We start from the raw sequence: 23,638 nt of genomic DNA on the forward strand, positions 1-23,638 counted from the left end.
TTGCTGTTGTGTATTATATTTTTATATAAAAACACCATCACTTCACACTAACCTTTATTTTGAAAAGGTTTGTTTGGCATCTAATGCATTCTTACCAAGCATCCACCTATTCTTTCTATTTCTGGAGAGGTAGTAGTTCCAACATGTTCTTCAAAGGACATGCGAACAACATTCTGAATGTACCTTCTGCTACACATTACTAACCGCCTGGCTGTGCTCGATTCCTCTTAATTGCCGTTTTTGTTTGCTCCCTACTCTTGTTTTGAACAATAAATGATTTGCCATAATTGTGAGAGAACCTTTAACTTTAATGCCAAGGTGAATAAACTCATTGTAGATACATTTAATCTGCATCCTTTTGTCTTTTCCTTTTAGTTTTGCATAAGGTATAGTTATGGACTACAACATTTACATATTTGCGCTTAAGATTACATGCAAGATAAACATGGAGGATTTCAAAAATCTGCAAAATAACAGCGTTTAACTTCAGCCTGACCCGAATGAACTTGAACCTATCATACGTGTTTACTCTCCTGTTTTCTAACCTACCCTATTTTTCGGCCAAAGGACTCCTGTCAAAAAGTCTAACACCGTCTTGAGCTCTGAATGGTTGTTTGTTTTGGGTCTTCCACCCTGGCCAGGCATGAAGGCCAATGTCATCTGGAAGAGGCTTGGTTAGACCCTTGCTACCCTGCACTTGAAAAGTGGCCAAGGATAATGAATCGGTGAAAAACATTTATTTTTATTCTTAATGGATTTCTCCCAAATGTCTGAAAAATGTCTTAATTAAGCTAGATTTATGGTCACTCAGGTCCATGTTCTGAGGTAGTCCAGTTTTAGGCTTAGTTTATGTTGTAAGCAGGCTGTTGAATCCATCATACCACCCATCCCAAGCAAATACTGACTTGATATCCTGTTATGTGCCATAAACCCTGCCTCCAACTTTGTATCATCTGTTTGCATTTTGTTGTGGCACTACAATGCATGTTTGCACTATAAATTGCTACTGTAAATTACTGTTCTTTATTTTTGTGTGCCTTGCTGTCATGTGTTGCTGCCAAACTGATTTCCCCATTAAATGTGGATGACAATATTGACGGTGGCGATAAATGATTCTATTCTATTCTATTCTAAGCAGCCTTGTGAAGAACTAAGCAATAGGATCTCCACAGAAATAAATGTCTCAAAGTCACTTTGAGATAAACTATGAAATTCAGAGTTGTTACTCCAATTATTGTTGTGCAAATGAAAACATTAAAATAATGTCGCATTAGACTTGGCGGTTCAAAATATATTCTCGAATCTCTTTGAATACGTCCAGTAGAGGGCGGTAGAGGTCAGTTGGTACAAAGGGTTCGAAGTAAAGACCGGCGACTAAGAGCGTATACAGGAAGCAACAGAAGGCAGCAGTTTGTGGTATTTGGTCGAAAAAGCGGGGTTTTTTTAATCACAATTGTTCCTTACGACCATCATAAAGCATCAAAATGGGGAAACGACAGCACCAAAAAGATAAAATGTGAGTATAAAGATGATCTTGAATTGTAAGCTGCGTCTCAGAAACATGCATTTTGTTGTTAGCTGTTTTAAGAGGAATGCTAACGAGCTAGCTAACTTATTGTAGCTGATCTCTCACGGCTAGTAGTGGCGGAAGAAGTCCTTTCAGTAAGAGAGTTATACAGTCACGTAGACAGGTTTTAATCTGTCAGAAACATTGACATGTATAATATCAACGTTCATAGATGACGATGGTGATGATGTTTGCTTTGTTTTATTGCATGTTACGTAAGGGCCCGATTTGTGAATTTCACTAAGCGATCAATGAATGAGATCATGCCTTCATCATTAATTGAGAATCCTCCTTAATTTGTTGATTTTAGTTCGTGTTCTGCCTCTGGTTACTAAAGGAATGAAATCAACAGTCTTTAAAGTTTGTAGACCTTAAAAAGCGCCGAATTTCCCTCTGAATTTCTGGACAGTTGCAGAAAAGAGTAGGTTTTGTTTTAACTTTAGTTCAATATTTAAGCAAATCTACCAAGTTACTCGTGGTTATATTTTTATTTTAATTATCTTGCCTCGCGTGGGTGTTTTATGCTCTTTTTGGGGGGGGCTCAGTGTGCTGGGCCTTGGACTGGGATGCGGAGGGAGAAGTCCACCGGTTCAAGTCCCGGCCCAGACTGGTGGCTGGAGAGGGGCCAGTTTAACCCTCAGAGCGCTGCAGTGCCGAGGTGCCCTTGAGCAAGGCATCGCCCCCCAATTGCTCCGGGTGCACCCCTTCACCCTATGCCAGGCATGGGCAAACCCAGGCCCGGGGGCCATATGCGGCCCGTTGGTCTTTTTAATCCGGCCCGCCAAACTTGTCCAAATTATATTATTAAATAAAATGTTATTATAATTAAACCTCATTCATTTGACCTAATCCCTGTAATGCTACATGTAAAAGGCCAAATCCTTTAATGCATTCGCTTTCATGTGTCATTTATATTAGCTCACACAAATACTCCATCCATCTGTTCTTGGTCCGGCCCCTCTGCCAAATTTTAGAACCTATTGTGGCCCGCGAGTCAAAAAGTTTGCCCACCCCTGCCCTATGCCCTCTCCGCGTGCTCTGGTGCCCCCTATGCATGTGGTTGTTTCAAGGGGCCCTTGTACTACTAGAGTGAAAATGGCATTTTGGTGTGCGTTTGCTGTGTAAAGTGTAAAAGCTCATCTTAATCTTTTTACAGGTACATCACGTGTACAGAGTACACAAACTTCTACGGTGGAAAGCGAACAGGTTAGTTATAATTTTATCATATTCTAACATTTTAGATATGGTTAGATTTTGTTTGGAATAGTTTTTTAAAATTTACTATTCTGTTTCTAATCTTAAAAGTCATTGTGCTAAACCGCTTTGCATTAGATTTAGTTGCAGTAGGAAATTGGACCTAATACACTGACAAACCGATCTATGCTAACAGCCGACTGAATTTAATAGGGGCAAGTAAAACTGTTTCAGTATTCATGTTTTCTATAAAAAAAAATAACTTGTGAAACTATTCACTGATCTATTTTGAACATGTTTAAAAAGACAGGCTACGTATGGACACTGTCATTAGAACTTTTATTCTGTATTTGATTTCTGGTTTCAGTGATCCCGCGGGCAAACTTCAGACGACTTCCATTTGACCATTGCAGGTAAGGAGAAACATGTTTATAACCTTTAGAGGAGGAGCATTGGATCTGTCTCGCATATGATCTGTAAAATAAATGTGTTTTTTTGTCAGATAATAAAATACTAATAAATCTGAGCATGTAGTTCCACCGTAGTATACCGTAGTAGTAAAATAAACAGAAAAAAGCATGTGATTTCTTCAGCAATTGGTGTATGCAGTTTGTCTGATTTTGACTGATGTATTCTCTGAAACGTTTTAGCTTGTCCCTTCAACCGTTTGAATATCCTGTCTGCACTGACGAGGGAGTCGTCTTTGACCTACTGTAAGTACATTTTAATCAGTTTATCTTTTCATTGTCAGACTTCACTGATTTAACACGCATGCCTTTTGCTGTGCTGGTTTGAGGGACGTAATGAATTACCGGTATGTAGATGTTTTATGATTTCTGTCAATTTAAGACTAGTTCATGTCGAAATGTGTCTGGAGCTGTTCATGCAAAGCTGAGTGTCTTTTCTAGTGATGCCATTCTGAACAAAATAGGAAAGTTGCTAAAGGCAAATAAAATAAAGATGCTTGCTGTTGAAATCTCATTGTTGCTTGAATGTATTACGCCGCCTACGTCTGTTTGTTTTGACCTACATTCTACATTTTGTTTCTACATTCTGCTGCAGGAGCATCATCCCATGGATCAAGAAGTATGGCACTAATCCAGCCTCTGGAGAGGTAAGCAACAACAACGATACATGAAGCGCAGTCACTGTACCTTTCCCCTTTTCTCTAGTCTAGTGCCACCTTGAAAATGAATGGTTAAAATACTGAACAAATACAAAATTGTTATTTTTACTTGGAAATAATTGGAAAAAAAATATATGTAACAAAAAACAATTTGCAGATTAATTAAAAGATTTAATGATACGATGTAGCCATAACTATAACTACAAAATCACTCTGGGAGCGCAAACCTCCACCAAGCAGCTCATTCCCTCATAATTGCATTTATACCAAAAACCATGTCAAGTAAAAGTGAATCTGAGTTTTTATCTGATTTCTGAATCCTTAAATTGAGTTTTTAATGTTAAAATTCAATATATTTTCCTGACCTCATTCTGGATCGGATCCAGAAGACATTTTGAATGATAGTGCATATCGGACCCCTTTATGACTGTGATTTGTGGTGATTGAATTCAATGCATATTTTACAAGATGTGATCTTTTTTTTTAAGCCTCCATCCGTCCATCCATAGTAAATATGTGACTTAACTTTCCTTCGTATTCCAGTTTCATTTTATACACAGAGCCAACACCCCTAGACTCCATAAAGATGATCCTATTGAAACGTTGTACAGGGACTTCATCGACCTTTAATTACATCATGTTTTTGTGAGATTATTTTTCTGATTGCATATTTTCATTTCAATGTTCTGTTTTGTGCCACAGAAACTGGAAGTAAAATCGCTCATCAAACTGAACATTGCCAAGAACAACGACGGTAAGCATGCGTGTGCCGAAGGGACTGTAACCTCTAGAAAGGATTTATGTAGGGGATAGTTGTTTACTGTTGTTGTTTTTTTTCCCTTATTCTACTCACCGGAATCATCCAGTAGTTTGGGAAGGTCAAATGTATCTTACTGCAGTGCTGTGTGAAATAAAACTTGAAGAGACTTTGAGGGTAATTTTTATGAAGGGGATAACAGTGAATTAATCTGCTGGAGCAGAGATGACATCATTTAGCATTAGCTCATTACGTGGGGTACATTCTGAAGGGGAGCTTTCATTCTTTGGCAACATATCAAGAATCACTGCAGTTGTGTTTACCTCTGGTTTTTATCACCCCCGCCATGACCTGAAGAAGACCATGTTTGGAATTCTTTCTGGCTGCTTGTCCTCTTAAATTACTTTAATTCCACATTGAAATGCACCTTTGGTGGGGGATCCTGAGTATTTCATGCTTCTTTTGTTCCAGGAAAGTATCACTGCCCTGTTCTGTACAACGTCTTTACAAATAACTCTCACATCGTTGCCAACAAGGTCACCGGCAACGTGTTTTCTTATGAGGTACGTGAAACATTCCTGCACTTGCAAAAGGCAGAAACTCGGCCCAAAAGATGTAGCTTTTCATCACACCATGTTGTTTTCCCAAGAGTTCTGTGGATTACTGCACAGTTCTTCTATTTAAACATATTAACTGTGACATTTTCAGAATCATCCAATCAAAACAAAATAAGCCTTTTGATATGATACATTATTAACATTCTTGCATCCCAAGAGGAATAGGCTTTTGTTTTCTTAAATCTTTCTCTTTCCACTCAGGCTGTTGAGGAACTCAACATCAAGACCAAAACTTTCAAAGATCTGCTGACAGACGAACCCTTCACCAGAAAGGACATTCTAATACTTCAGGTGGGTTGCCGCTAGTTTCTTTTGCCAAGTTTGCATTGTGTTATTTTTTGAAAAGGTAACCTTTAATGTCATGGTGAATCGTGTATTATTTTTGTCTTCCTAGGACCCCACAAACGTGGATAAATTCAATGTTTCTAACTTCTTCCATGTTAAAAACAACCTCAAGGTGTTGGACCCAGGTTAGTGATCAAACTGTTGTCATTTATAATGTTACTTTTTTTGCCGTTAAGGCTTCATGAAAACAGAAAGTTCTTTGATTCGGTTATTTCCTCTCTCTTGCTCTCTTTTCTCTGGCGTGTTTCAGATGAAGAAAAGGCCAAACTGGACCCGGGATACCACCTGAAGAGCACAAATCTTGAGACCAGGGAGACCTTAGCTGAGCTTTACAAGGACTACAAGGGGGATCCGCTCCTGGCTTCTACTTCAAAGGAGCCAGTGGCCAAGAAGACAGATAAATTAAATGCTGTAAGCAAACTCATTATGTTGGTAAAGTTAAGAAAATGTGATGTTTTAAATAGAATTTCCACAGCACAAATATAATCGGACCATTCCGTTGTGTGACTGTTGAAAAGTAAATGGTGGAAAATGTCCAGAATAAACCAGCCAAAGTTTAAATTTAACGTGCCTTTTGAGGTGCTTAGAGGTTCAGTTCATTGGGAATTGTATTTCTGGAAGAAAGCAGGAGAGTTCGTGACCAAGTCTTCAGTTGATGGTCCACTCGGTGACGATTTCTGTAACTTTGAGTCAGTTCTCATACATTCCAGACTTCGTATCAGTTGAATCAGAAGTATTGATGGAAAGTTCCACCCTTGAGCTCATTTCCATATTCAATGTGAACATTAATGTAATGCAAATCAGAAATATTTAGCCACGAATAATAGATCAAGATCGGTTTTATCAATCGATGTGCAGCTGAAGAAATTCAAGAGGAATAATTTGGTGTCATTTCATTTCTGTGCACTAGAGTGCGCCAAACGCACAGTAATACAGTCGCAGTGTGGAAAACCGAGACAAACGACTGCATCCAAAAATAGAACCAAAAGCCTGCACAGTGCTGCGAGGATGGAAAATAATGCTCTGCTTACTTACAGTGCATTGATTTGGTCAAATGTAAAGCAGCAGGAATGTGTCGAGCACTGAAATGTTGCCTTTGATTTCATGTGAATTTGGCGCAAGAGTCTTAAGATGTGTAGCAGATTTCTGTTGAGACACCGTCCACAATGACTGTCCTTGAGTAACCAGGGTGAAGGAGTGTGATTCAATGCAGCATCAACAGCTCTTCTTAAAGGCGTCTCTATCAGCTCCCCTTTGATGCCATGCCGCGTCTCGTTTTTAACTCCAGAGCTCTTGCTTGGTTGCTCTCTGTCTGGATTTCACAGTTGAAGTGATGCTCTGACAGCATCTGAGGGAACAGGAAATATAGGTCAGACGGAGCACACGAGGTAAAGTCTGGGCTTTTATGCGCCTTCATAAGAACTAGAGCAGGAGAAATCTAAACCGGAACCAAAGAGTAGACTGGAGCTTCTCAAGTCCAGTCTCACCTCTGCTTTCATCTCCCTCCACTGTTGTTGTTTTAACTTTAATGCATTCTACTGTAAGTTAAGCGCAAAGATCTTCAGAGTATCTATTGTGCCTCTTTATTTATGAGATGTTAGGAATCTGTCCAAGCTGTGGAGGTTGTGCTCTGTATTACACAGAAGCAGCAAAGGCAGTCATTAAAATAGTTTTCACTTCATGCTCCACTTGGTTCATACGAGAGAACCTGCCAAGTATGTGGCTGGAAAGAGGTGTGATTGAGTGGGAGGGTTCGTTGTTCAACTAAAGAATGAAGCTACAGGCTCCTTTGATGACATCTTCTGCCCTGTCGAAGTGCCTCTGCAGGAAACCTGTTTTTGTTTAGCTAATCATGACCTCCAGACAGAGAGAGGTTTTAAAAGTCACAGGCATTTAAGCAGATTCAATCCCTTAAGAAATGATTGTTTTTAGTCATCATCGGTTGATTATTTCCTATGACTTACAGTGATGCTATTTCCATACTCTAGAGAAAAAAAAAAAAAATGAAACTAACAATTCAACGGCTTTGAAAATGAGAACTGCTGCTTAAACATGACATCATTTATTAATTTCTTATTTTAATTCGTCTCTCTCTTTTCCGCGTAGGCCCACTACTCCACAGGGAGGGTTTGCGCCTCCTTCACTTCCACGGCCATGACTCCTGTAACGACCCATGAAGCAGGCAAGTCAACATTTAACCCTAACCCTCTTCAGATCACCAGCAGACGGAGAATGTCGCCTCCTTTGTTGCGTAGTCTTTATTTACGCAGGGAAGTCTGGCTAGTCAGTTTAGCTCGTTTGCATCCAGGTGCCGCTCGCGCTGCTCCAGGAACGAAGCGTTTTGTTTTTTCTCCCATCACCTTCTGAGCTGCTCCATGGGAGAGATTTGCTGTTATGCAACAGTAGTAGGGAAAGATCGCTTCAGAGGAGGATGCAAATGCTTGGATTTTGTGACCTACTTCGGGTGTCTTAAAAAGACGGCATCCCACAATTTATTTATAACGCTGCGTAGTAGGTGTGTAGTATGAATGACTTCATGGCTGACTTTTTTTTTTTAAGCTACTGTGTATTTGATAAAGAATAACGCTAGCATAAAATAAATACCGACCTGCACAGCAGAGGCCCTGGAGAATGTTAAAGGTCAGATTTTACTTGCAGCAAATTCAAGCTGAGACTCAAGCAATCGATCAAATAACATTCTCTATTTTTGAATTGTTTTTTATTTAAAGATGCCATCTCAGACGACGCTGTGCGTTACCGGTACGTGAAGAAAAAAGGCTACGTCCGTCTCCATACAAACAAGGGGGACCTGAATCTTGAGTTGCACTGTGATAAGGTAATAGCCACAACGTCACACAGCAAACACAAGGCCACTCACCAAACAACTGATGAGGAAAAAATGCTCCTATTTTTTATTTTTTATTGTCAGAAAATGCCTTCAAAGCCTTAATTTCTACGCGTTCTACTAAAGAAAAGATGAGAGAACTCGACTCAGGAAATCACTGCCTTTAGTGTTACTGAAGGAAGCTCTCTGTGTTTTTATGTTTCCATATGATCCCCGAAAGACACATTTACAAGGGAAAATATACTTCATTTGATATAATCGCTACGTATTTATTATGCAGCTCTCGGCAGATCGTGTTGGCAGATGTTAAAACATGAAATATGTGCGCTTGTGCTCAGGATGTGAGGATCTTATGGAAAACAAGTGAGAAGCTCGGCTTAGCAACATAAAATATATATAAATCTGTAAAATAAGGTTGCCTCCAGCAATTATTTTATTGATAATCTGACAGTTTTTTCACAATTAATTGATGGATGACCCCAAAAGATTATCAGCGTCATTTGCCAAGTTCAAACTGATGAGCCTTCATTGATCTCAGATTTCTGATATAAAAACCAGCAACTGGAACACGAATAAACGAAACCAACCATTTTATAATTGTTGTGGTTTGTCTCGTATAAGGTGAGGTCTGGTGTTTTTGATGCTGAGGCTGTGATTCAGGCTTGACCGAATTAATTTTCTGATCCGAGTTTTTCAGACGATGCTGTGATGCATTTGTTTTTTTTAGCTGAGCAGGTGGCTGAATTGTGTTAAGGGTGACTCAAACAATGAAATCAGCCTTTCACAGTCTGTCCTCCAGGTTGCCAAGTGGCCGTCTTCACAAACAATGTGTGTCCTGCATGGCTCATTTGTAAGGTTGGGTGTGTTGCTCCAGTGTCCACCAGGAATGTCTTTCTGCCCTGGTTACTATGGACTTCCTGTGCTTGGTTTTCATTGGCCTCTGAGCTGTCGAATCAGAATAATGAGGGTAACGTTACAGCGGTTAGACAACCTGCCCTCTGCATCCCACATCATCATCCTCCTCGCTGCCTTCCTCACCAGTGGGCTTCTCACAAGATTGCAGCTCTATTCATGGCCTTGCTGTTTATGAATGTTTGGTCAAATGCACAGCGACAGGTGTTGGATATAGGATGAGGTGGCCCGTACCTTAGTCACTTGGGATTTAGAGGACTGTACAGCATGTTTTTATTCAAAAGCTCCGTGGATACAGTAGAATGGCTTCACCTGAGTGGGATGAAATGGGATCACACTTAGATTTAAAGTTCTTTGTGGATGACGAAAAATATACATTTAAATATAAAACTAGATATTGTCTTGAGTAGCATGGTTGAAATCAAGCAAATTACAAAAACAGTCAAGCTTTGCATGCATCCTTGAAGAGGAACACATTCCAAAACTACTCATTTATTACCTCCATATAAATACCGGTAATATAAAAACCAGTTCATAAAAAAACAACTGTTTTGATTAATAAGATGAGACATAGGCTATTATACTGATTGCATTGACACAATTTTGTCAGAAAAGGGTTTCAATTTGATTAAAAATATACTTACCGGTAAATGAATGAGATGTATTTTCCTTGGCAAACATTGTTTCCATGCTGACATCACTGATTACTAACATTTTGAGACCTTCCCAGGCTTAAGGTCACACAAACACACAGGCATGCATGCCCATGCTAAATTAACCACCGTTACAGAGCAGCAGCATCTCGAGAGGCAGAAGAAACCACAGATGGATAAAGTCGGGTTAAAACCAAGAGGAGATAAAGGAGGTTCAGATATTTTGATTGGAATGGATTTTATTCAAATATTCACTGCAAATCTGTAACAGGCTCTTTTGAATAAGATAAATGTTTAAAACTTATTTTCCATCTCAGAAATCAGTTTATGACTTAAAGGCTTAATGTCAATCCAAAAGAAAAACAATGGGTCCCTTTGTACTAAAATGGCTTTAAAAATCTGGGATTCATAATGGGGAGGAAAAAAGAGACTTTTTAACCTCAACAGCAAAACTGAGACATGGTGGGAATTAAGCCCAGTAGAGCTAGCAGCGAGGCCGGTGACTCAAAATAGGTCCTCGCTGAAGCATCTCGGGGTTCTGGGAAACCACTAACCAGTGTTGCCAAAAGGGAAAAGTTAGTTTCTCATTCAAATATACGGTACACAGAGGAGTTCCTCAAGGTGGTTGATGTTAAATACAGACCTAAAAGCCATGGCTGCCACTTTGGCGACAAACGGCGGGTTATTTCAGAGTAGCAGCCATAATTAGCTTATTCTGTTTTTTTTTAAGTGAGTTTTTTACAACCTTGAAGATTTTAGAACTAGATGTAGATGAAGAGGAAAAAGTCAAGATGTCTGTTTTTACTCCATGACTTATCGTTCACTTGTGTATCACTTATATTTATATATACAGCAAACACTTTGTAAGAAGCCAGGCAGTCTGTTTGTTTAGAAGTTCGGCTCTAGCTGGAGGAGGAGTCCTTGACAGCCAAACAGGATGTATTCCACTGGCTTTACTTCTGTGCTTATATGCAGCTGTGTCTTGTTTGATTTTAACATGCATTGTTTGATAATGTTATTTCATTAGATATAAAGGGATGTCGAGGGATGGATGCTTCTGGCAATTATATGTCCTTGTTTGCCAAGGTTTACTCATCTGGCAGGTTGGAGACATTCAGGAAGATGGATTAATGTTGCATTAGGCATGAATACAAGGCCATGCTGCTCTGTGTTTCCTCCGAATATCTTTACTTTGTTTTTTTCACATGCTCTGATCATAACATTATGACCACCTGGTTGGTACCCTGTAGGATCCTTGTTTTGGTGAAAAACGGCCCTAACCTGTCGAGGCATGGACTCCACTAGACCTCTGAGGGTGTGCTGTGGTACCAAGATGTTAGCAGCAGATCTTTTCCTGTCCTGTAAATTGTGAGGTGGAGCCTCCATGGATCAGACTTGTTTGTCCAGCACATCCCACAGATGCTCGATTCGATCGGAATCTAACCAACGCACCCGACAAGGGTCGGCACGGGCACCTTGACGGGTCTGTGGCCGTGCAGCTGTGATGCACGCTGTACTCTGACATCTTTCTATCAGAACCAGCATGAACTGGACCACACAGGCCCGCGTTCATTCATCACGTGCAACAATGAGCCTTGTCGAACCGGTGACCCTGTCATCACCTTTTCTGCGTTGGAACACTGTTGAATAACCCACGGGTCCCCGTTTCGGAGATGTTCTGACTCAGTGTATTGTGTGTATTATGATGGTATTTGGCATTTTATTGTGATGTCCTGTCTTTACAGTCTCAATCCAAAACAATTTTCTCCCTTTATTTAAAATAAAAATACATAAATATGTAAATAAATGCATGCACACAATAACACTATCAATTTCTTGAAGTTGAAATGTTACATATGAGTACATTCTTTTTAAACTTTGTTTTGTTGGGGTCTGCATGTTCAGACTTTGAATTTCTGTTTATTGTTGGTGTTTTTATTTTTTTTGTCTCTGCGTAATCATTTCACAGGTTCCAAAAGCGGGAGAGAATTTCATCCGTCTGTGTAAAAAAGGATATTATGATGGGACGATCTTCCACAGGTCCATTCGGAATTTCATGGTAAGAATCAGACATTTCTGTGGTTGTTTACCTCCACTGCACTCATCAGTGTATCTACAGTTACTTTGGTACTTTCTCATTTGTGACGGTTATAGACAAACATTCACTCATTCTTGCCTTAAATACAAACAGGCATTTCCAAATATACTTTGCTTTTTCGCTGACAACTGGATTGCACTGGACACAAGCCGGATATTAGGAAAGATTCTCTGTGCATAAAAAGATGCAGTAACAGTCATTTCATGATAGGTTTTGATTTATTCATAATGTTTTCTCATGTCCTCAAGGACTGTCCAATTATTGGACGTGCCACGGGATGACCTCTCGCATAATTGCTGTATTTTTCAGCATGATCATTTTGAATAAAAATGAGTGAATGAGGACTCTAAATATTCTGGATTTGAGATCTCTGTCAAAATGCTTGTATGTTTCCCGTTTATAGTTTGGCTAGTATGTTAACTTCCATTACCGGTACATTTAATTTGCCTTTAACTGATTTCATTTAATCCTATTAATGCATAATACTGAAGTCATTTACTGACTGAACAGTGTAAATCAATAATCCACCGTTAGCCTGTGATATTCTGCCGTATTGTCGCTGATTCAGAGATGAGTAAACGCAACATTTTCCTCCATCCATTTACAAATGAGGCATTTTGTTACCAAGGCTGAGATTTTCAGATGACAAGTCTCTGATCAGCGCACGTCTGTTTATTTCCAAAGCCAGCTTTCCCATTCGTGGTTCTGAGGGGACATCTGGCCTCTAGAGAACCCTTACCTTCCTCACTCTATCCTGTGGTTTTCATTCAGAGTAGCGAGCTGTTAATTGTTTATCCATAATTACTGTGCCACTTGTACCTTTTTAATTTATTCTTCACATCTTAAAAGAGGAGGGTGGCCTTGGAGAGATTAATTTCATAGCAACAAACACACTTGGATCATTGTTAATGGAAGCGGAGGCCCTTAAACCGGCCCCTTGTGAGAGTACGGAATATCTAAAGATGATAGTTTTACTACCCCCATGCTCAAAGAGTGAGATCTGTTTCACACCAGCATGATTGAGGTGTTTCACACAAGTCTGCGCACGACGGCCGTGCAGTTTCTGCTGCGTCTATTCAGTCAAACTGAAAGCCCACACTGACAGACTGATTGTTGTTTGCCGAAACAAACAAAACGGATATTTAGAAGCACATTTTCGGCTGGAACTCGAAACGGAATAAGATTCATTCCAGTATGTGAGAAACTGGAGAAACGGATGAAGAAAGTGTTCAGACGGGTTCTAATTTGATCAGCATCCGTCTCGGTTGACGTCGACTGGGGAGATTTTGTTGCGAACGGTTTACATTCAGAATGTCCCATTAAATGTGCTCGTGGGTGGTCCTGTGAATAATAATCTAACATGCATGCAGGGTTTATTTCTTTACCATGTCATTAAACTATTGTTTAATGTGCCTGTTGTAAAATGTGCATTGTTTGCATGTATTTAAGTTTGCAGTCTTCTTCTGCCGTCTTGTGATTTAGCACAACGTGATATTCAGGGGATCTTTAAAAGGTTTAAATCACCGTAACTAGCTGCAATAAAGTCACAATAATCCAAGTAAGCTTTAAAGGGAAGTGAACGGAGACTTCACTCATACAGTGAAAGCAGGGCTGTCATTCATAAGCTCTCTCCAAAGCCATCTGAATCCCATATGTGACCAGGCAAACGCTTCCAAGCCAAAAAGTGGCGTATTGTTGGCTAAAATCAGTGTTTTGACAGTGATGTGCTGCGCAAACAGCACAGGGGCTCAGTCAGTAGGCGTTTGCTCTACAGCAGCACTGCTGTATATGTTTAAACAAGACGTCTGAAGACATGCACAGAAAGTATTTATTACAGTCTGCCGTATCAACAAGAATGGGAACGTTGAGCCTTAACAGTGAACAGTAGAGGCTTATATCCTTGACTGCCCCGTCGGTGAGCCTGCATGGAGCGTGCATTCAGGGTGGATATGTTGCAAAAACAAATCGTGTAACCTCAATGTGAATGAAGATTAGCAGCAGACATGAGACCTTTTCTTAAGGATTTGAATTTCAACATGAAGTTGCTACGGTCAGCTAAACTGTTTTTTTTCCCCCTTCTCCAGATTCAAGGAGGGGACCCCACTGGCACCGGCACGGGTAAGGCGAGCTACACTAAAACCACATCTTGAATTGCTCACTTTTAAATTATTAATGGTCCCTTTTTGGAGGTTCTATGTAAATACTGCTTATAACTCAAGATGCAAGCCAAGGGTGTTGCTAAATATACTCTGGGAGCACAGATGACACACACGCACAGAAAATGAAGACGCTGGGAGGCTGCAGGCTGCAGACCTGGGGTGTGGCGAGCAACCCGTCAAGCAGCTCTTGGTATAATTGTCCTGTTTTTTAGAAGGAGCTCCGTTTAATTGGCTGCAAGGCTCACACAGTTAGCTTCCCTCTTTCGTGTCATCTGCGCTGCTCACACAGTTAGCTTCCCTCTTTCGTGTCATCTGCGCTGCTCGGAGAGTTTGCAGCACAAAGTGTGCTTTGTCTCTCCAGGCGTCTCTGAACGCCACACAAAAACGCGAGCACCACGGCAGATTTAAGAAGGTGCAGAATTCCTGACCTGTGGCTACAAATCTCCTCCTCACTTGGAATAATCTAAACATGCGCACACAAACCATGAACAGACTTCTTTAAAGCTCTTCATTCTCTATCATTCATTTCTGTTTGTTTAGTTTTAAATTCATGTTTTGTCTTTTTATTTTATTTTTGTTAGATCAAAGATGGTTATTTCTGTTCCAGTTGTTCTAAAGGTAAATGTCAGCGAGTTGATGAATTTTCCAAACCAGTCACTGGAAAGGTTACGATGGCCCGTGAAGAATAAAACTGGTTGTTAATTTGCATTTACACATAACATTCACTACACTCGAACACTGTTAAACACTCTTCATGCGTGTGCACCAGCTGGAAGGACACAGGATGGTGAAACATACCTTAGGCTGACAGACCCCCCCCCCCCCCCCCCTGTTGGGAGACAAGAAGCACCCGCAGTTTGTATTCCTGCCTGATGACTCTTAATCATCATGATGAGCATACAGTGAAGTCAGTGAGTTATGATCCACAGCTGAAGGCTCTAATAAAGGCTGCATGTTCAAGAGCAAACAGGCTGCTTGTTTCTGTTTTTTTTAGTTTTATGCCATTCACATTACATTATGATACACTTTTAAGAGGTTTGCGCACATGTTGCTGCATGAAAATATAACATGCATTAAATCCCTTGTGTAATTAAATGACAGAACACAATGAACTTTATTCTTAGCAACAACACAGAGGGGTTCTCAGAAGGAGTCGAAATTTACAGAGAATTGTGGCGTTTTTTTCCTTAAAGATGTTATTGATCGCAGGTTGGCCACACATTGAAGGTATCATGTTCGTCTCAAACGAAAGTACAATCACAAACACATTGTTTGTCCCCTTCAGGCTGACTCATTAAATTTAAAAGCTCCCTTTAATTACCTTTACACAGTCTTTTGTTTTATTAAGACATTTTACCTCCGCTGAGAACGAGCTTATGTGATCGCCAGCGTTTGTTTTTCTGTCTTTTAGCAAGATAACTCAAAATGTTCTGGACAGATCTTGATGTTATTTCCAGGAAATATTGGAAATGTTACCAGGAACAGATTTTAGTTTTAGTGAAGATCCAGATGAGATTCAGGATTCTGGATCACTTTGAATCTTTCGGTAACATTCCAGTAAATGGAGCTTCGGGATTTCTTCCTCAATATCTGGGTTGATTATTGACCGATGTCTATGGAATTTGACAGTCATGTAGGGTGGGGATCTCTATCTTGCCACCAAATTTCATCTGGATCGGATCCAGAATGGAGGCAGTAAAAATATTTAATTGTAACTTTGAAAACTCCATTTACGGATTAAAAAAATCAGTAAAATATATACGTACATCAACTCTGATTCATGTTTACTTTTCATGGTTGTTGTATAAAGATATCAAGAACAATTTAGAACCTTTTGGTGATGATCCGGATCACCATGTGGACGGCGTAAATCCAATTAGGAGGGGAATGAGCTGCTTGGTGGAGGTCTGTGCTTTTCTAGTTTTAAATTTGAAACCTGCGTCGTCGATAGTAACGTTTGTGTCACAATGCAGTCTCATTTGCCGCACCGTTCTCTGGTGTTTGCCTTGTTTCAGAGTTCAGAGATGTTAAGTGTTGACTCGCGGAATACTTTTGAGTTCTTATTCCATCCAGACCTCAACAACTGGGCTTCTTTATCGACGCTCGACAAGCATCCCCCGTACATGAAGTCCTGCGTCGATGTTTTTACCCTAATGGCGCGTATGATCCCAAAACGACAGCGTACTACTGATTGACGCATTGATCTGTCTGAACTGTTTATATAAGGCTGAAAAATGGCTTAACTTGCATCGCCCCCCCCCCCCACCCCAGAGAGAATCCATAAATAAATGCCATACTCTTGACCTTTTTTAGAAGAAGGTGGTCTGTGTGTCGCACCATGAACTGAAGACTGTGTACCATACATTGAGCTTCCTGTGTTTGGAAACTACCCTGGCGTGCCATAACGTTTTTGACTTGTCATAACAAGGCAAGTCCAGATGTTACTGCTGACATTATAATGGCTCCAGTTAGCCAGCATGCACAACAGCGAGCCCTGAAACCTGCTCGCAGAAGTGGACTGCAGCCATCATTGATGCTCTGAATTATAGATGTGGTGTAAGGAATGTCAAAATAAAAGCTTAAAAATAAAATGTTTTAAACTTCCCCGACTGGAGGTTTATTACCACAAAAGAGCCAACTCTGCTAAAATAAGATGATGTTTGCTGCTTTGATTGATCGGGACAAATAACGCAGCGTGTTACTTTATTTCCTTGTCTTCATTTCCAGGAGGGGAATCCTTCTGGGGGAGACCTTTTAGGGATGAGTTTCGGCCCAACCTGTCCCATACTGGCCGGGGGATTCTCAGCATGGCAAACTCGGGTCCCAACACCAACAAGTCCCAGTTGTAAGAAATATTTTCCTCCTTTTCTTTTAATTGTAGTCATTTTTAATAAATGACGATAAAATAATCCAATAAGAATAAATTTATTAAAAGTATGAATGGTGATTATTTATTTTCTGTGTTCACTGTTTTATTGCTTATAAATACTAGTAATGGATATGAGGGTTAAAGTGTTTTCCAGGACTGCAGATATCAATACTTTGTGAAAGCAAGTAGAGCTGTAGGGTAGTAAATATACTTCAGAGAAAATGTGCCGGGTCTCTTCAACTGAGAAAACAAATGCTCCTCATGATTTTATAGTAGATTCCTTTGTGTCAGTTTGAAATGATCCCACACTTTAATCACACTTTGTTTTTGGTGGTCTGTCTCTCCCCGATTCTGTGTCGGCAATAATTGTTTTTCCTATATTCATTTAGCTAACCTTAAAGATTTTGGATCTTTGCCGCTGACATTGTTTTTTGTTTTCTGGCAGCTTCATCACATTCCGATCCTGCATCTATCTTGACAGGAAACACGCAGTATTTGGAAGGTAAGCGAAGTAATTTTAAGCCGGTGTACCTTTTTAATTTAATGTTAATTCGTTTTTTTCAACTGGATCCGCTGTCCCTCAGTGTTCTGGGCTTTATCTAGTGAATGGCACTCAAAGGTGGCAACGTGGACAGAGCTTTGTTTGAGCAAACAGTTGGGTCAACACCGCATCTTTTTTGCCGTTTCTATTCTTATTCCTGCTTCTTGACCTCTGCCCTCCCTCTGTCTCTTTGCCACCCTCTCATATTATACTTTGGTGCATATTTAGCTCCTCAGAGCTCCACACTTTGACCATCAGTGTGATTCCTGGCCAACAGTAGTGAAACATTAATAGAAGCTGAATCTAAAGTGATGGCTCTCTTGCTGTCTCACTGGTGAGCATGATCTTAAATGGATGTCTTTCTGGAGAAAGTCCTGGCTGCTGTCTAAAAATATTCCGACCACTTCAGCTGACTGAAGCCCCAGATGGGCAGCACACTTTAAAAGCTTATCTTTAACTGAGCGGCTAACTTTGGATTCTTTCCAGACTGCTGTCTCTGCACTTTTAATAGAACTGGCACTGTTCTATTCCCACATGTCTTCATCTATACATAATGTGAAGTCTTTCACCGGAGAATGTTTATTTATTTATTTTATTCTTTGTGATGAGGGCGTCCCTGTCGGGACCAGGGGACTTACAGAGCATAAACTATTAGCAGTCCAGGGTGATGCTAATGTCTGTTTAAAACCCCAAAAATAATCATTTAGAATATTTGATAGTGTTGAATCTACAGTAGAGTGAGCAAAGGGATTACCAGTAATTAGAGTTTGTCCTGTCCTGGCCGGAGGGTGCCGAGGCCGTTACTCTGCACAGATTCTAAAGCCCCAGAGACACATTATTTGTGTTTATATAGATATAATGTGACTGATTGAAATTCCAAGATTGGACTGGAACAGTGGAAAAAGGTTCTGAGTTGAGAGTCCAGATTCATCCTTTCCCAGAGACATGATGGACACATCAGGCTGGGAAGAGAGGCAGGTGGAGTGATGCACCCATCGTCCCTAGCAACGCAATTTACAAGTGTTCAAACATTCAAGGCTGTCTATTGACTGCTGTCTGTTAGATCTCATTATAAAACACTCTGTATTATCATGGAAGTAACCCTGATACAAGTCTCAAACTATGTCCCTTATGTTACCTGTGGCATTCTTTGTGTCGGAATATTACTGCTTTTTTGGATATGAGAGAAAATTGTAATTTCACCTTCTCACATGAACTGCTTGAATGTCTTGTAAATGAAAGTGCTCTTTGGTAAATTAAAGGTCAATAAATAGATGGAAGCTCACCATTGGAAGCCTAATAGTATTATCTGATGCAAAGCTGTTAAGACTGAGCCAGTTTGTCCTTCTGGACATCTGGAAGCGGCTCACGTGTGGCAGGAGAAGCTTCCCAGCTTGCTGCTGTTTATGCAAGCTCTCACTTTACACTCGGTAACAGGAAGCCAGAGGAAAGGCAGGTAGAGAAGGGCTTAGTTTAATAAGAAAAGAACAACTTCCTCGTGTCGTGCACCAGGAGAGTCACCAGCAGAACGCCCCTGGGCCCGCAGCACTATATCTTCATTGCTTGTTTTGTTTTTTCTCTGCTGCGTTTTTACCAAGGCTCCACGGTGCTGATAATGAAGGCCATAAACATTTACTTTCAGCAGCGACCAGTGTTCACGTTTGTGAGCGGATTATTACGACGTCTGCAAAAACCCTTCAGCTGTGAAATTATATACCAAACCGTGGCAGGTTTAGATGGCTCAAGGAAGCCTTAGCCAGATGGAAGTTCAAAGGGATTTGAACTCGGACTCACCCTACTCTTCAAAACAAGCCCGCAGCCCTTTTTTTGTGACCGAGCGCATTGGCCTTTACATAGAATGTGTAAAATATGATAGGCGGTCTTGTGAATAGATACGCTGCCCTGGTTTAATCTTCCCAGTGAAAGATCAAAGTGATCCGGGCCCAGTGTGCAGCGCCCAGGCCTCTCCTAATCCTACATAGATGTATGGCAGCACATCTCTTTGTTATGAAGCGAATGCCCTGTCGCTCTCTCTTGTGCAGGATTGTCGGTGGATTTGAGGCACTGACAGCCATGGAGAACGTGGAGAGCGATCCCAAAACGGACAAACCAAAGGTTAGATGCTAAAGATCTGGGTCGGCCGAACCAGAATGTGATTTCACTTTGAAACGGTTTTTGTTTTCTCACTGGAATCAAAGATATTCCTTGAACTTTTTTCAAGCATGAAATGTGGCTGACACGCCCATCTAGTGCAGATTAAAGTGTAAAATCAAGTTGAAGTTTTGCATAGTGAACATAAAAACACCTTCCACCACCCAAATAACAGATCTACAGCATCTTAAGTTTATATTGAGGGTTTTATCACATCCTATTAAGAACCTTGTTGTGAAGCAGCTTTTCATGCAGCACGACGGTTTCTTTCTGCCACGCTGGGACGACGGTGTTAATTTTATTGATGGTCATTTGGATTTTAAAGATGTTTGACTTTCATAGCAAGTGATAAAACCTTTTTATTTAGATACTTTATCATCTGGATCAGGGGTCCCCAACCACCGGCCCGCGGCCCGCTAATGGTCCATGGCAGGAAAAATGTTGGGGACCGCTGCTCTAGATCTACTGATGACAAACGGGACGCATAAAAGTTAGTCCTTTTTGTTTGCTTGTTTGTTTTACAGTCAGAGATCAAGATCATAAATGCGACTGTGTTCGTGGATCCGTACGAAGAGGCTGATGCTCAGGTTCGCATACCGGCACTTTGAGTTTAAGCAGCACTGAGGAGGTTGAAGGTTTTCAGTATTTAACGTTATTGAGACGCAGTGACATAATTGTTTTTACAATCGTTTTATACATAAAATGAGAAGCATGCTTTCGGTAGAAGGTAGACCTCTGCCAGATATTTCGGGGGGGGGGGTAGGTGGAGGAAAAGGAGAAGAGGCTTCAGCTCGGTGTTGGTGATTATCACATTGGTCATGCATTGTAACAAATCATTCTCCAGGCATGTTTTAAATATCAAACATGAAAATACTTGGATAATAATTTGAGATTTTCACTAGGTTTCCACAGATCTGGTCTATTCATGCAGGAGTTGTGGGGCTTTACACGATTTGTGTTTTCAGATTGCCGCTGAGCGAGAGAAGGAGCTGGAGAAGCAGGAGGAGGAGAGGCAGCAGACCAGCATCGCTCTGAAGAAGGCAGAGGAGGAGCAGGCGCCAAAGACTTTCAAAGCAGGTGTAGGGAAATACATCAACCCTGCCACAATGTAAGGACACACACACACACACACACACACACACACACACACGCATGTTGAGTTGGTATTTATCAGCCCACACGTTCCTCTGGATGTGGATGTATATAAGAATCAGGACAGCAGTGAGTGGAATCTAAAACAAGGTCATCTAAGCACGTATACATTAACGTCTGATGTAGAAGTAGAAAAGAAAATGTAAAATGCTTGAAGCATGATAAAGCTCATTTCTAATGATATTCAGAATAATTCAGATCCTGTCATCACACCCTCATTTAAATGTATTCAGTGTACATCATTAGTAATGCTTCCAAATGACAGTTTGTCCATTTTCCCCGGCAGTTACTAGTATGAAGGCGACGCGTTGGGCTCTGCCGGGTTTTGTTTTATCCGTATGAATCCGATCAGCCAGAAAAACAAGTTGAGAACAACTTACACATGAAATTAGGAAATTAGCCTGTTGAATTAGAACAGTTTGAAGCTTCCATTGTGACTAAGATGTTTTTTTTTTAAACACTTTATTCACTTTGGGCAACAGGTTTTTATTTATTACACACATTGCCACTTTCACCCCTACGTAAAACCACATGCAGCCGTTTACACCAAACAAGCTGAGAGGAGATCAGAAGGGAACAGACTGCTGTTGAGGAAACGTCGGGCTGATGGAGACCAAAAGGTCTTGCGAGGCATTTGATCTATAACTGTATTGATTGTATGTACTTTAGGTGTAGATATCTTATTAGAACGGTGATGACGTTATATTTGAGATCATGAAGTCACCTGAGAGGTTAGTGGAGTTAAAGTTTGGGAGTGAGTGTGTCGATTGTGTTTTCTTCTGGCTGATGAACGGACAAAAACATTTTATCACCGGCTATTTTGATAATTGATCCAATGCTTTATTGCTTTTCCAATTGACAATTCCTACGATTCTGTGGTTCTAGCTTCTCCAAAACTTGGCCTTTATTATTTGATTTCAGGGGAAACTGAATATCTCTGACTTTTTCACAAATTTCATAGACTGATTTATTCAAGAAAAACTACAGATACATGATCATAAAAAGAGTTCACCTGTAGACTTGCAGGTTAGATTACCGTAATAAGAAGTTGTACTGTCTTCTGCTTTCATTTTGATGTCTGATTGAAAGTAACCTGGAAAGGTCTTAGTACAGCTGCGTTATAGAAAGACAAAAAGCATCATCCGTAAAGAGAAAATAAAGATATGACGGATCTCAGACAAAAGGAAGAGCGGTGTAGAGGAAGCAACGATGTGTGCCACGGAGCATCCTGATCTTATGTTCTCCTCCCTCAGAAAACGTCCGGCTGCTGCTGATGAAGGCGGGCCGTCCACCAGCGGAGCGCCGGTCAAGAAATCCAAATCCAAGACTGGCTTTGGAGACTTCAGCTCTTGGTAGCACCGACACGGAAACGCCTTTTATTTTGGATTGTTGGGCAAATCATTTCCCATTCAACGTTTTCTAATTGTATATTTCCTCTCAGTGGTGTTGTCGTGTGAGATTAAAGTGACTTTAATTAAATATTCTGTCATTGTCATTTTATACGTCCTTGAAAGACCGTCATTATCGTGAAAGAAGTCATTATCCTAAAACCATCTATAAGCAATATATTCTCCACAACTGACTGTCGTGTGAACATCTCGAGGAGCCAACACCAGACTGCAGTGTCCGTAATGAGGATTTAGGATATGAGGCTTCGTTTCACAGTGGGTGATGTTATGCAGCACTTGGAGCGCTGCTTTGGCTCGACTCCCGAGCGTTTTAATGGTTTCGCGCTTCAACGGTCATTCTTCTCTGCGCTCCTTTAGAACCTTGACTTAAAGATGGCGTCCAGGTCAAGGTGGCCTACACATAAAATACCGATCCCCAACACGGTTGCTGTCTGGACCTGGCATGGATTCTCCTCACGCAACATAAACCCTTTTAGAAGTTAGATGTATTTTTTTAACTACCGTACTTCTAATTCACTTTAAATCTATCGTCACTGTGTATTGAATGAAAGCTTGTTTCATTGTAGAGCTGCCGGGTTTGTCTCGAGCACAAAACTGTTCAATGATATCTGTGATTCTACGTCGCTGACATTAAAAACAAGAACCAGGAAAGTATCTTCGATTCCGTGTTCACCGAGCTGCTGCATGGTTGCTGACAGACATTTTTAGAGTCAGTCTGTGTTAAACTGGCGCCGTGCCCTATCTTTAACAGCATACGTCTTATCTGCTGTGGGGGTGAGGGTCATTTAAAAGACTGTCATTGTTTTGCAGCATAGGCGATAAAGGTTTCAAAATGTAAAGGCTGCAGGACATGATCCTGGAAACATTCACTGAGTAAACATGAAGCTACCGTCTGCCATGGCAGTCGACAGAACTCGACACGGAAATCTTTTTAGAATAGCAAAGGACATTCTCCAACCATGCTGTGTTCCCGGAAATCTTATATCTGGAAATGCTTCCCAGAAACAGCAAATCTGCAAGGATTTCTAAAGGGATAGATGAGTCTGCAGAAGACAGGGGTGTTGTTGCGTGAAGCTGAGCGAGTTCTTTCCTCTAAAGATCCTTATTGCACTGGCGAAACGGCACAATCGGCCTAAACACCCTGGTGTCACAACGCATAATTTATTGAATGCTTGGTTATTGCCCTAATGCTGCTCCGCTCCAGCCTCATTATTTAGCCTTGCTTTTGGCAGCAGCTGCCATC

At 40.7% G+C, this 23,638-nt stretch overlaps 1 protein-coding gene across 1 annotated transcript; it reads left to right on the forward strand.

The window, feature by feature from the left end:
• The first annotated feature begins 1,484 nt into the window (after positions 1–1,484).
• LOC137913602 (RING-type E3 ubiquitin-protein ligase PPIL2-like) lies at positions 1,485–22,449 on the forward strand. The gene is made up of 20 exons (XM_068757245.1): positions 1,485–1,516; positions 2,724–2,773; positions 3,129–3,174; positions 3,412–3,474; positions 3,824–3,875; positions 4,590–4,641; positions 5,116–5,207; positions 5,463–5,552; positions 5,656–5,731; positions 5,857–6,017; positions 7,713–7,788; positions 8,336–8,442; positions 11,986–12,075; positions 14,199–14,232; positions 17,001–17,118; positions 17,588–17,644; positions 19,726–19,798; positions 20,359–20,421; positions 20,800–20,942; positions 22,240–22,449. The coding sequence occupies exons 1-20, from the start codon at positions 1,485–1,487 to the stop codon at positions 22,340–22,342; spliced, it is 1,578 nt and encodes a 525-aa protein (XP_068613346.1). The 3' UTR covers positions 22,343–22,449.
• The last annotated feature ends 1,189 nt before the right edge of the window (positions 22,450–23,638 follow it).

Source organism: Brachionichthys hirsutus, unplaced genomic scaffold (genome assembly GCF_040956055.1).
Source record: "Brachionichthys hirsutus isolate HB-005 unplaced genomic scaffold, CSIRO-AGI_Bhir_v1 contig_723, whole genome shotgun sequence".
Lineage (NCBI taxonomy): Eukaryota > Metazoa > Chordata > Actinopteri > Lophiiformes > Brachionichthyidae > Brachionichthys > Brachionichthys hirsutus.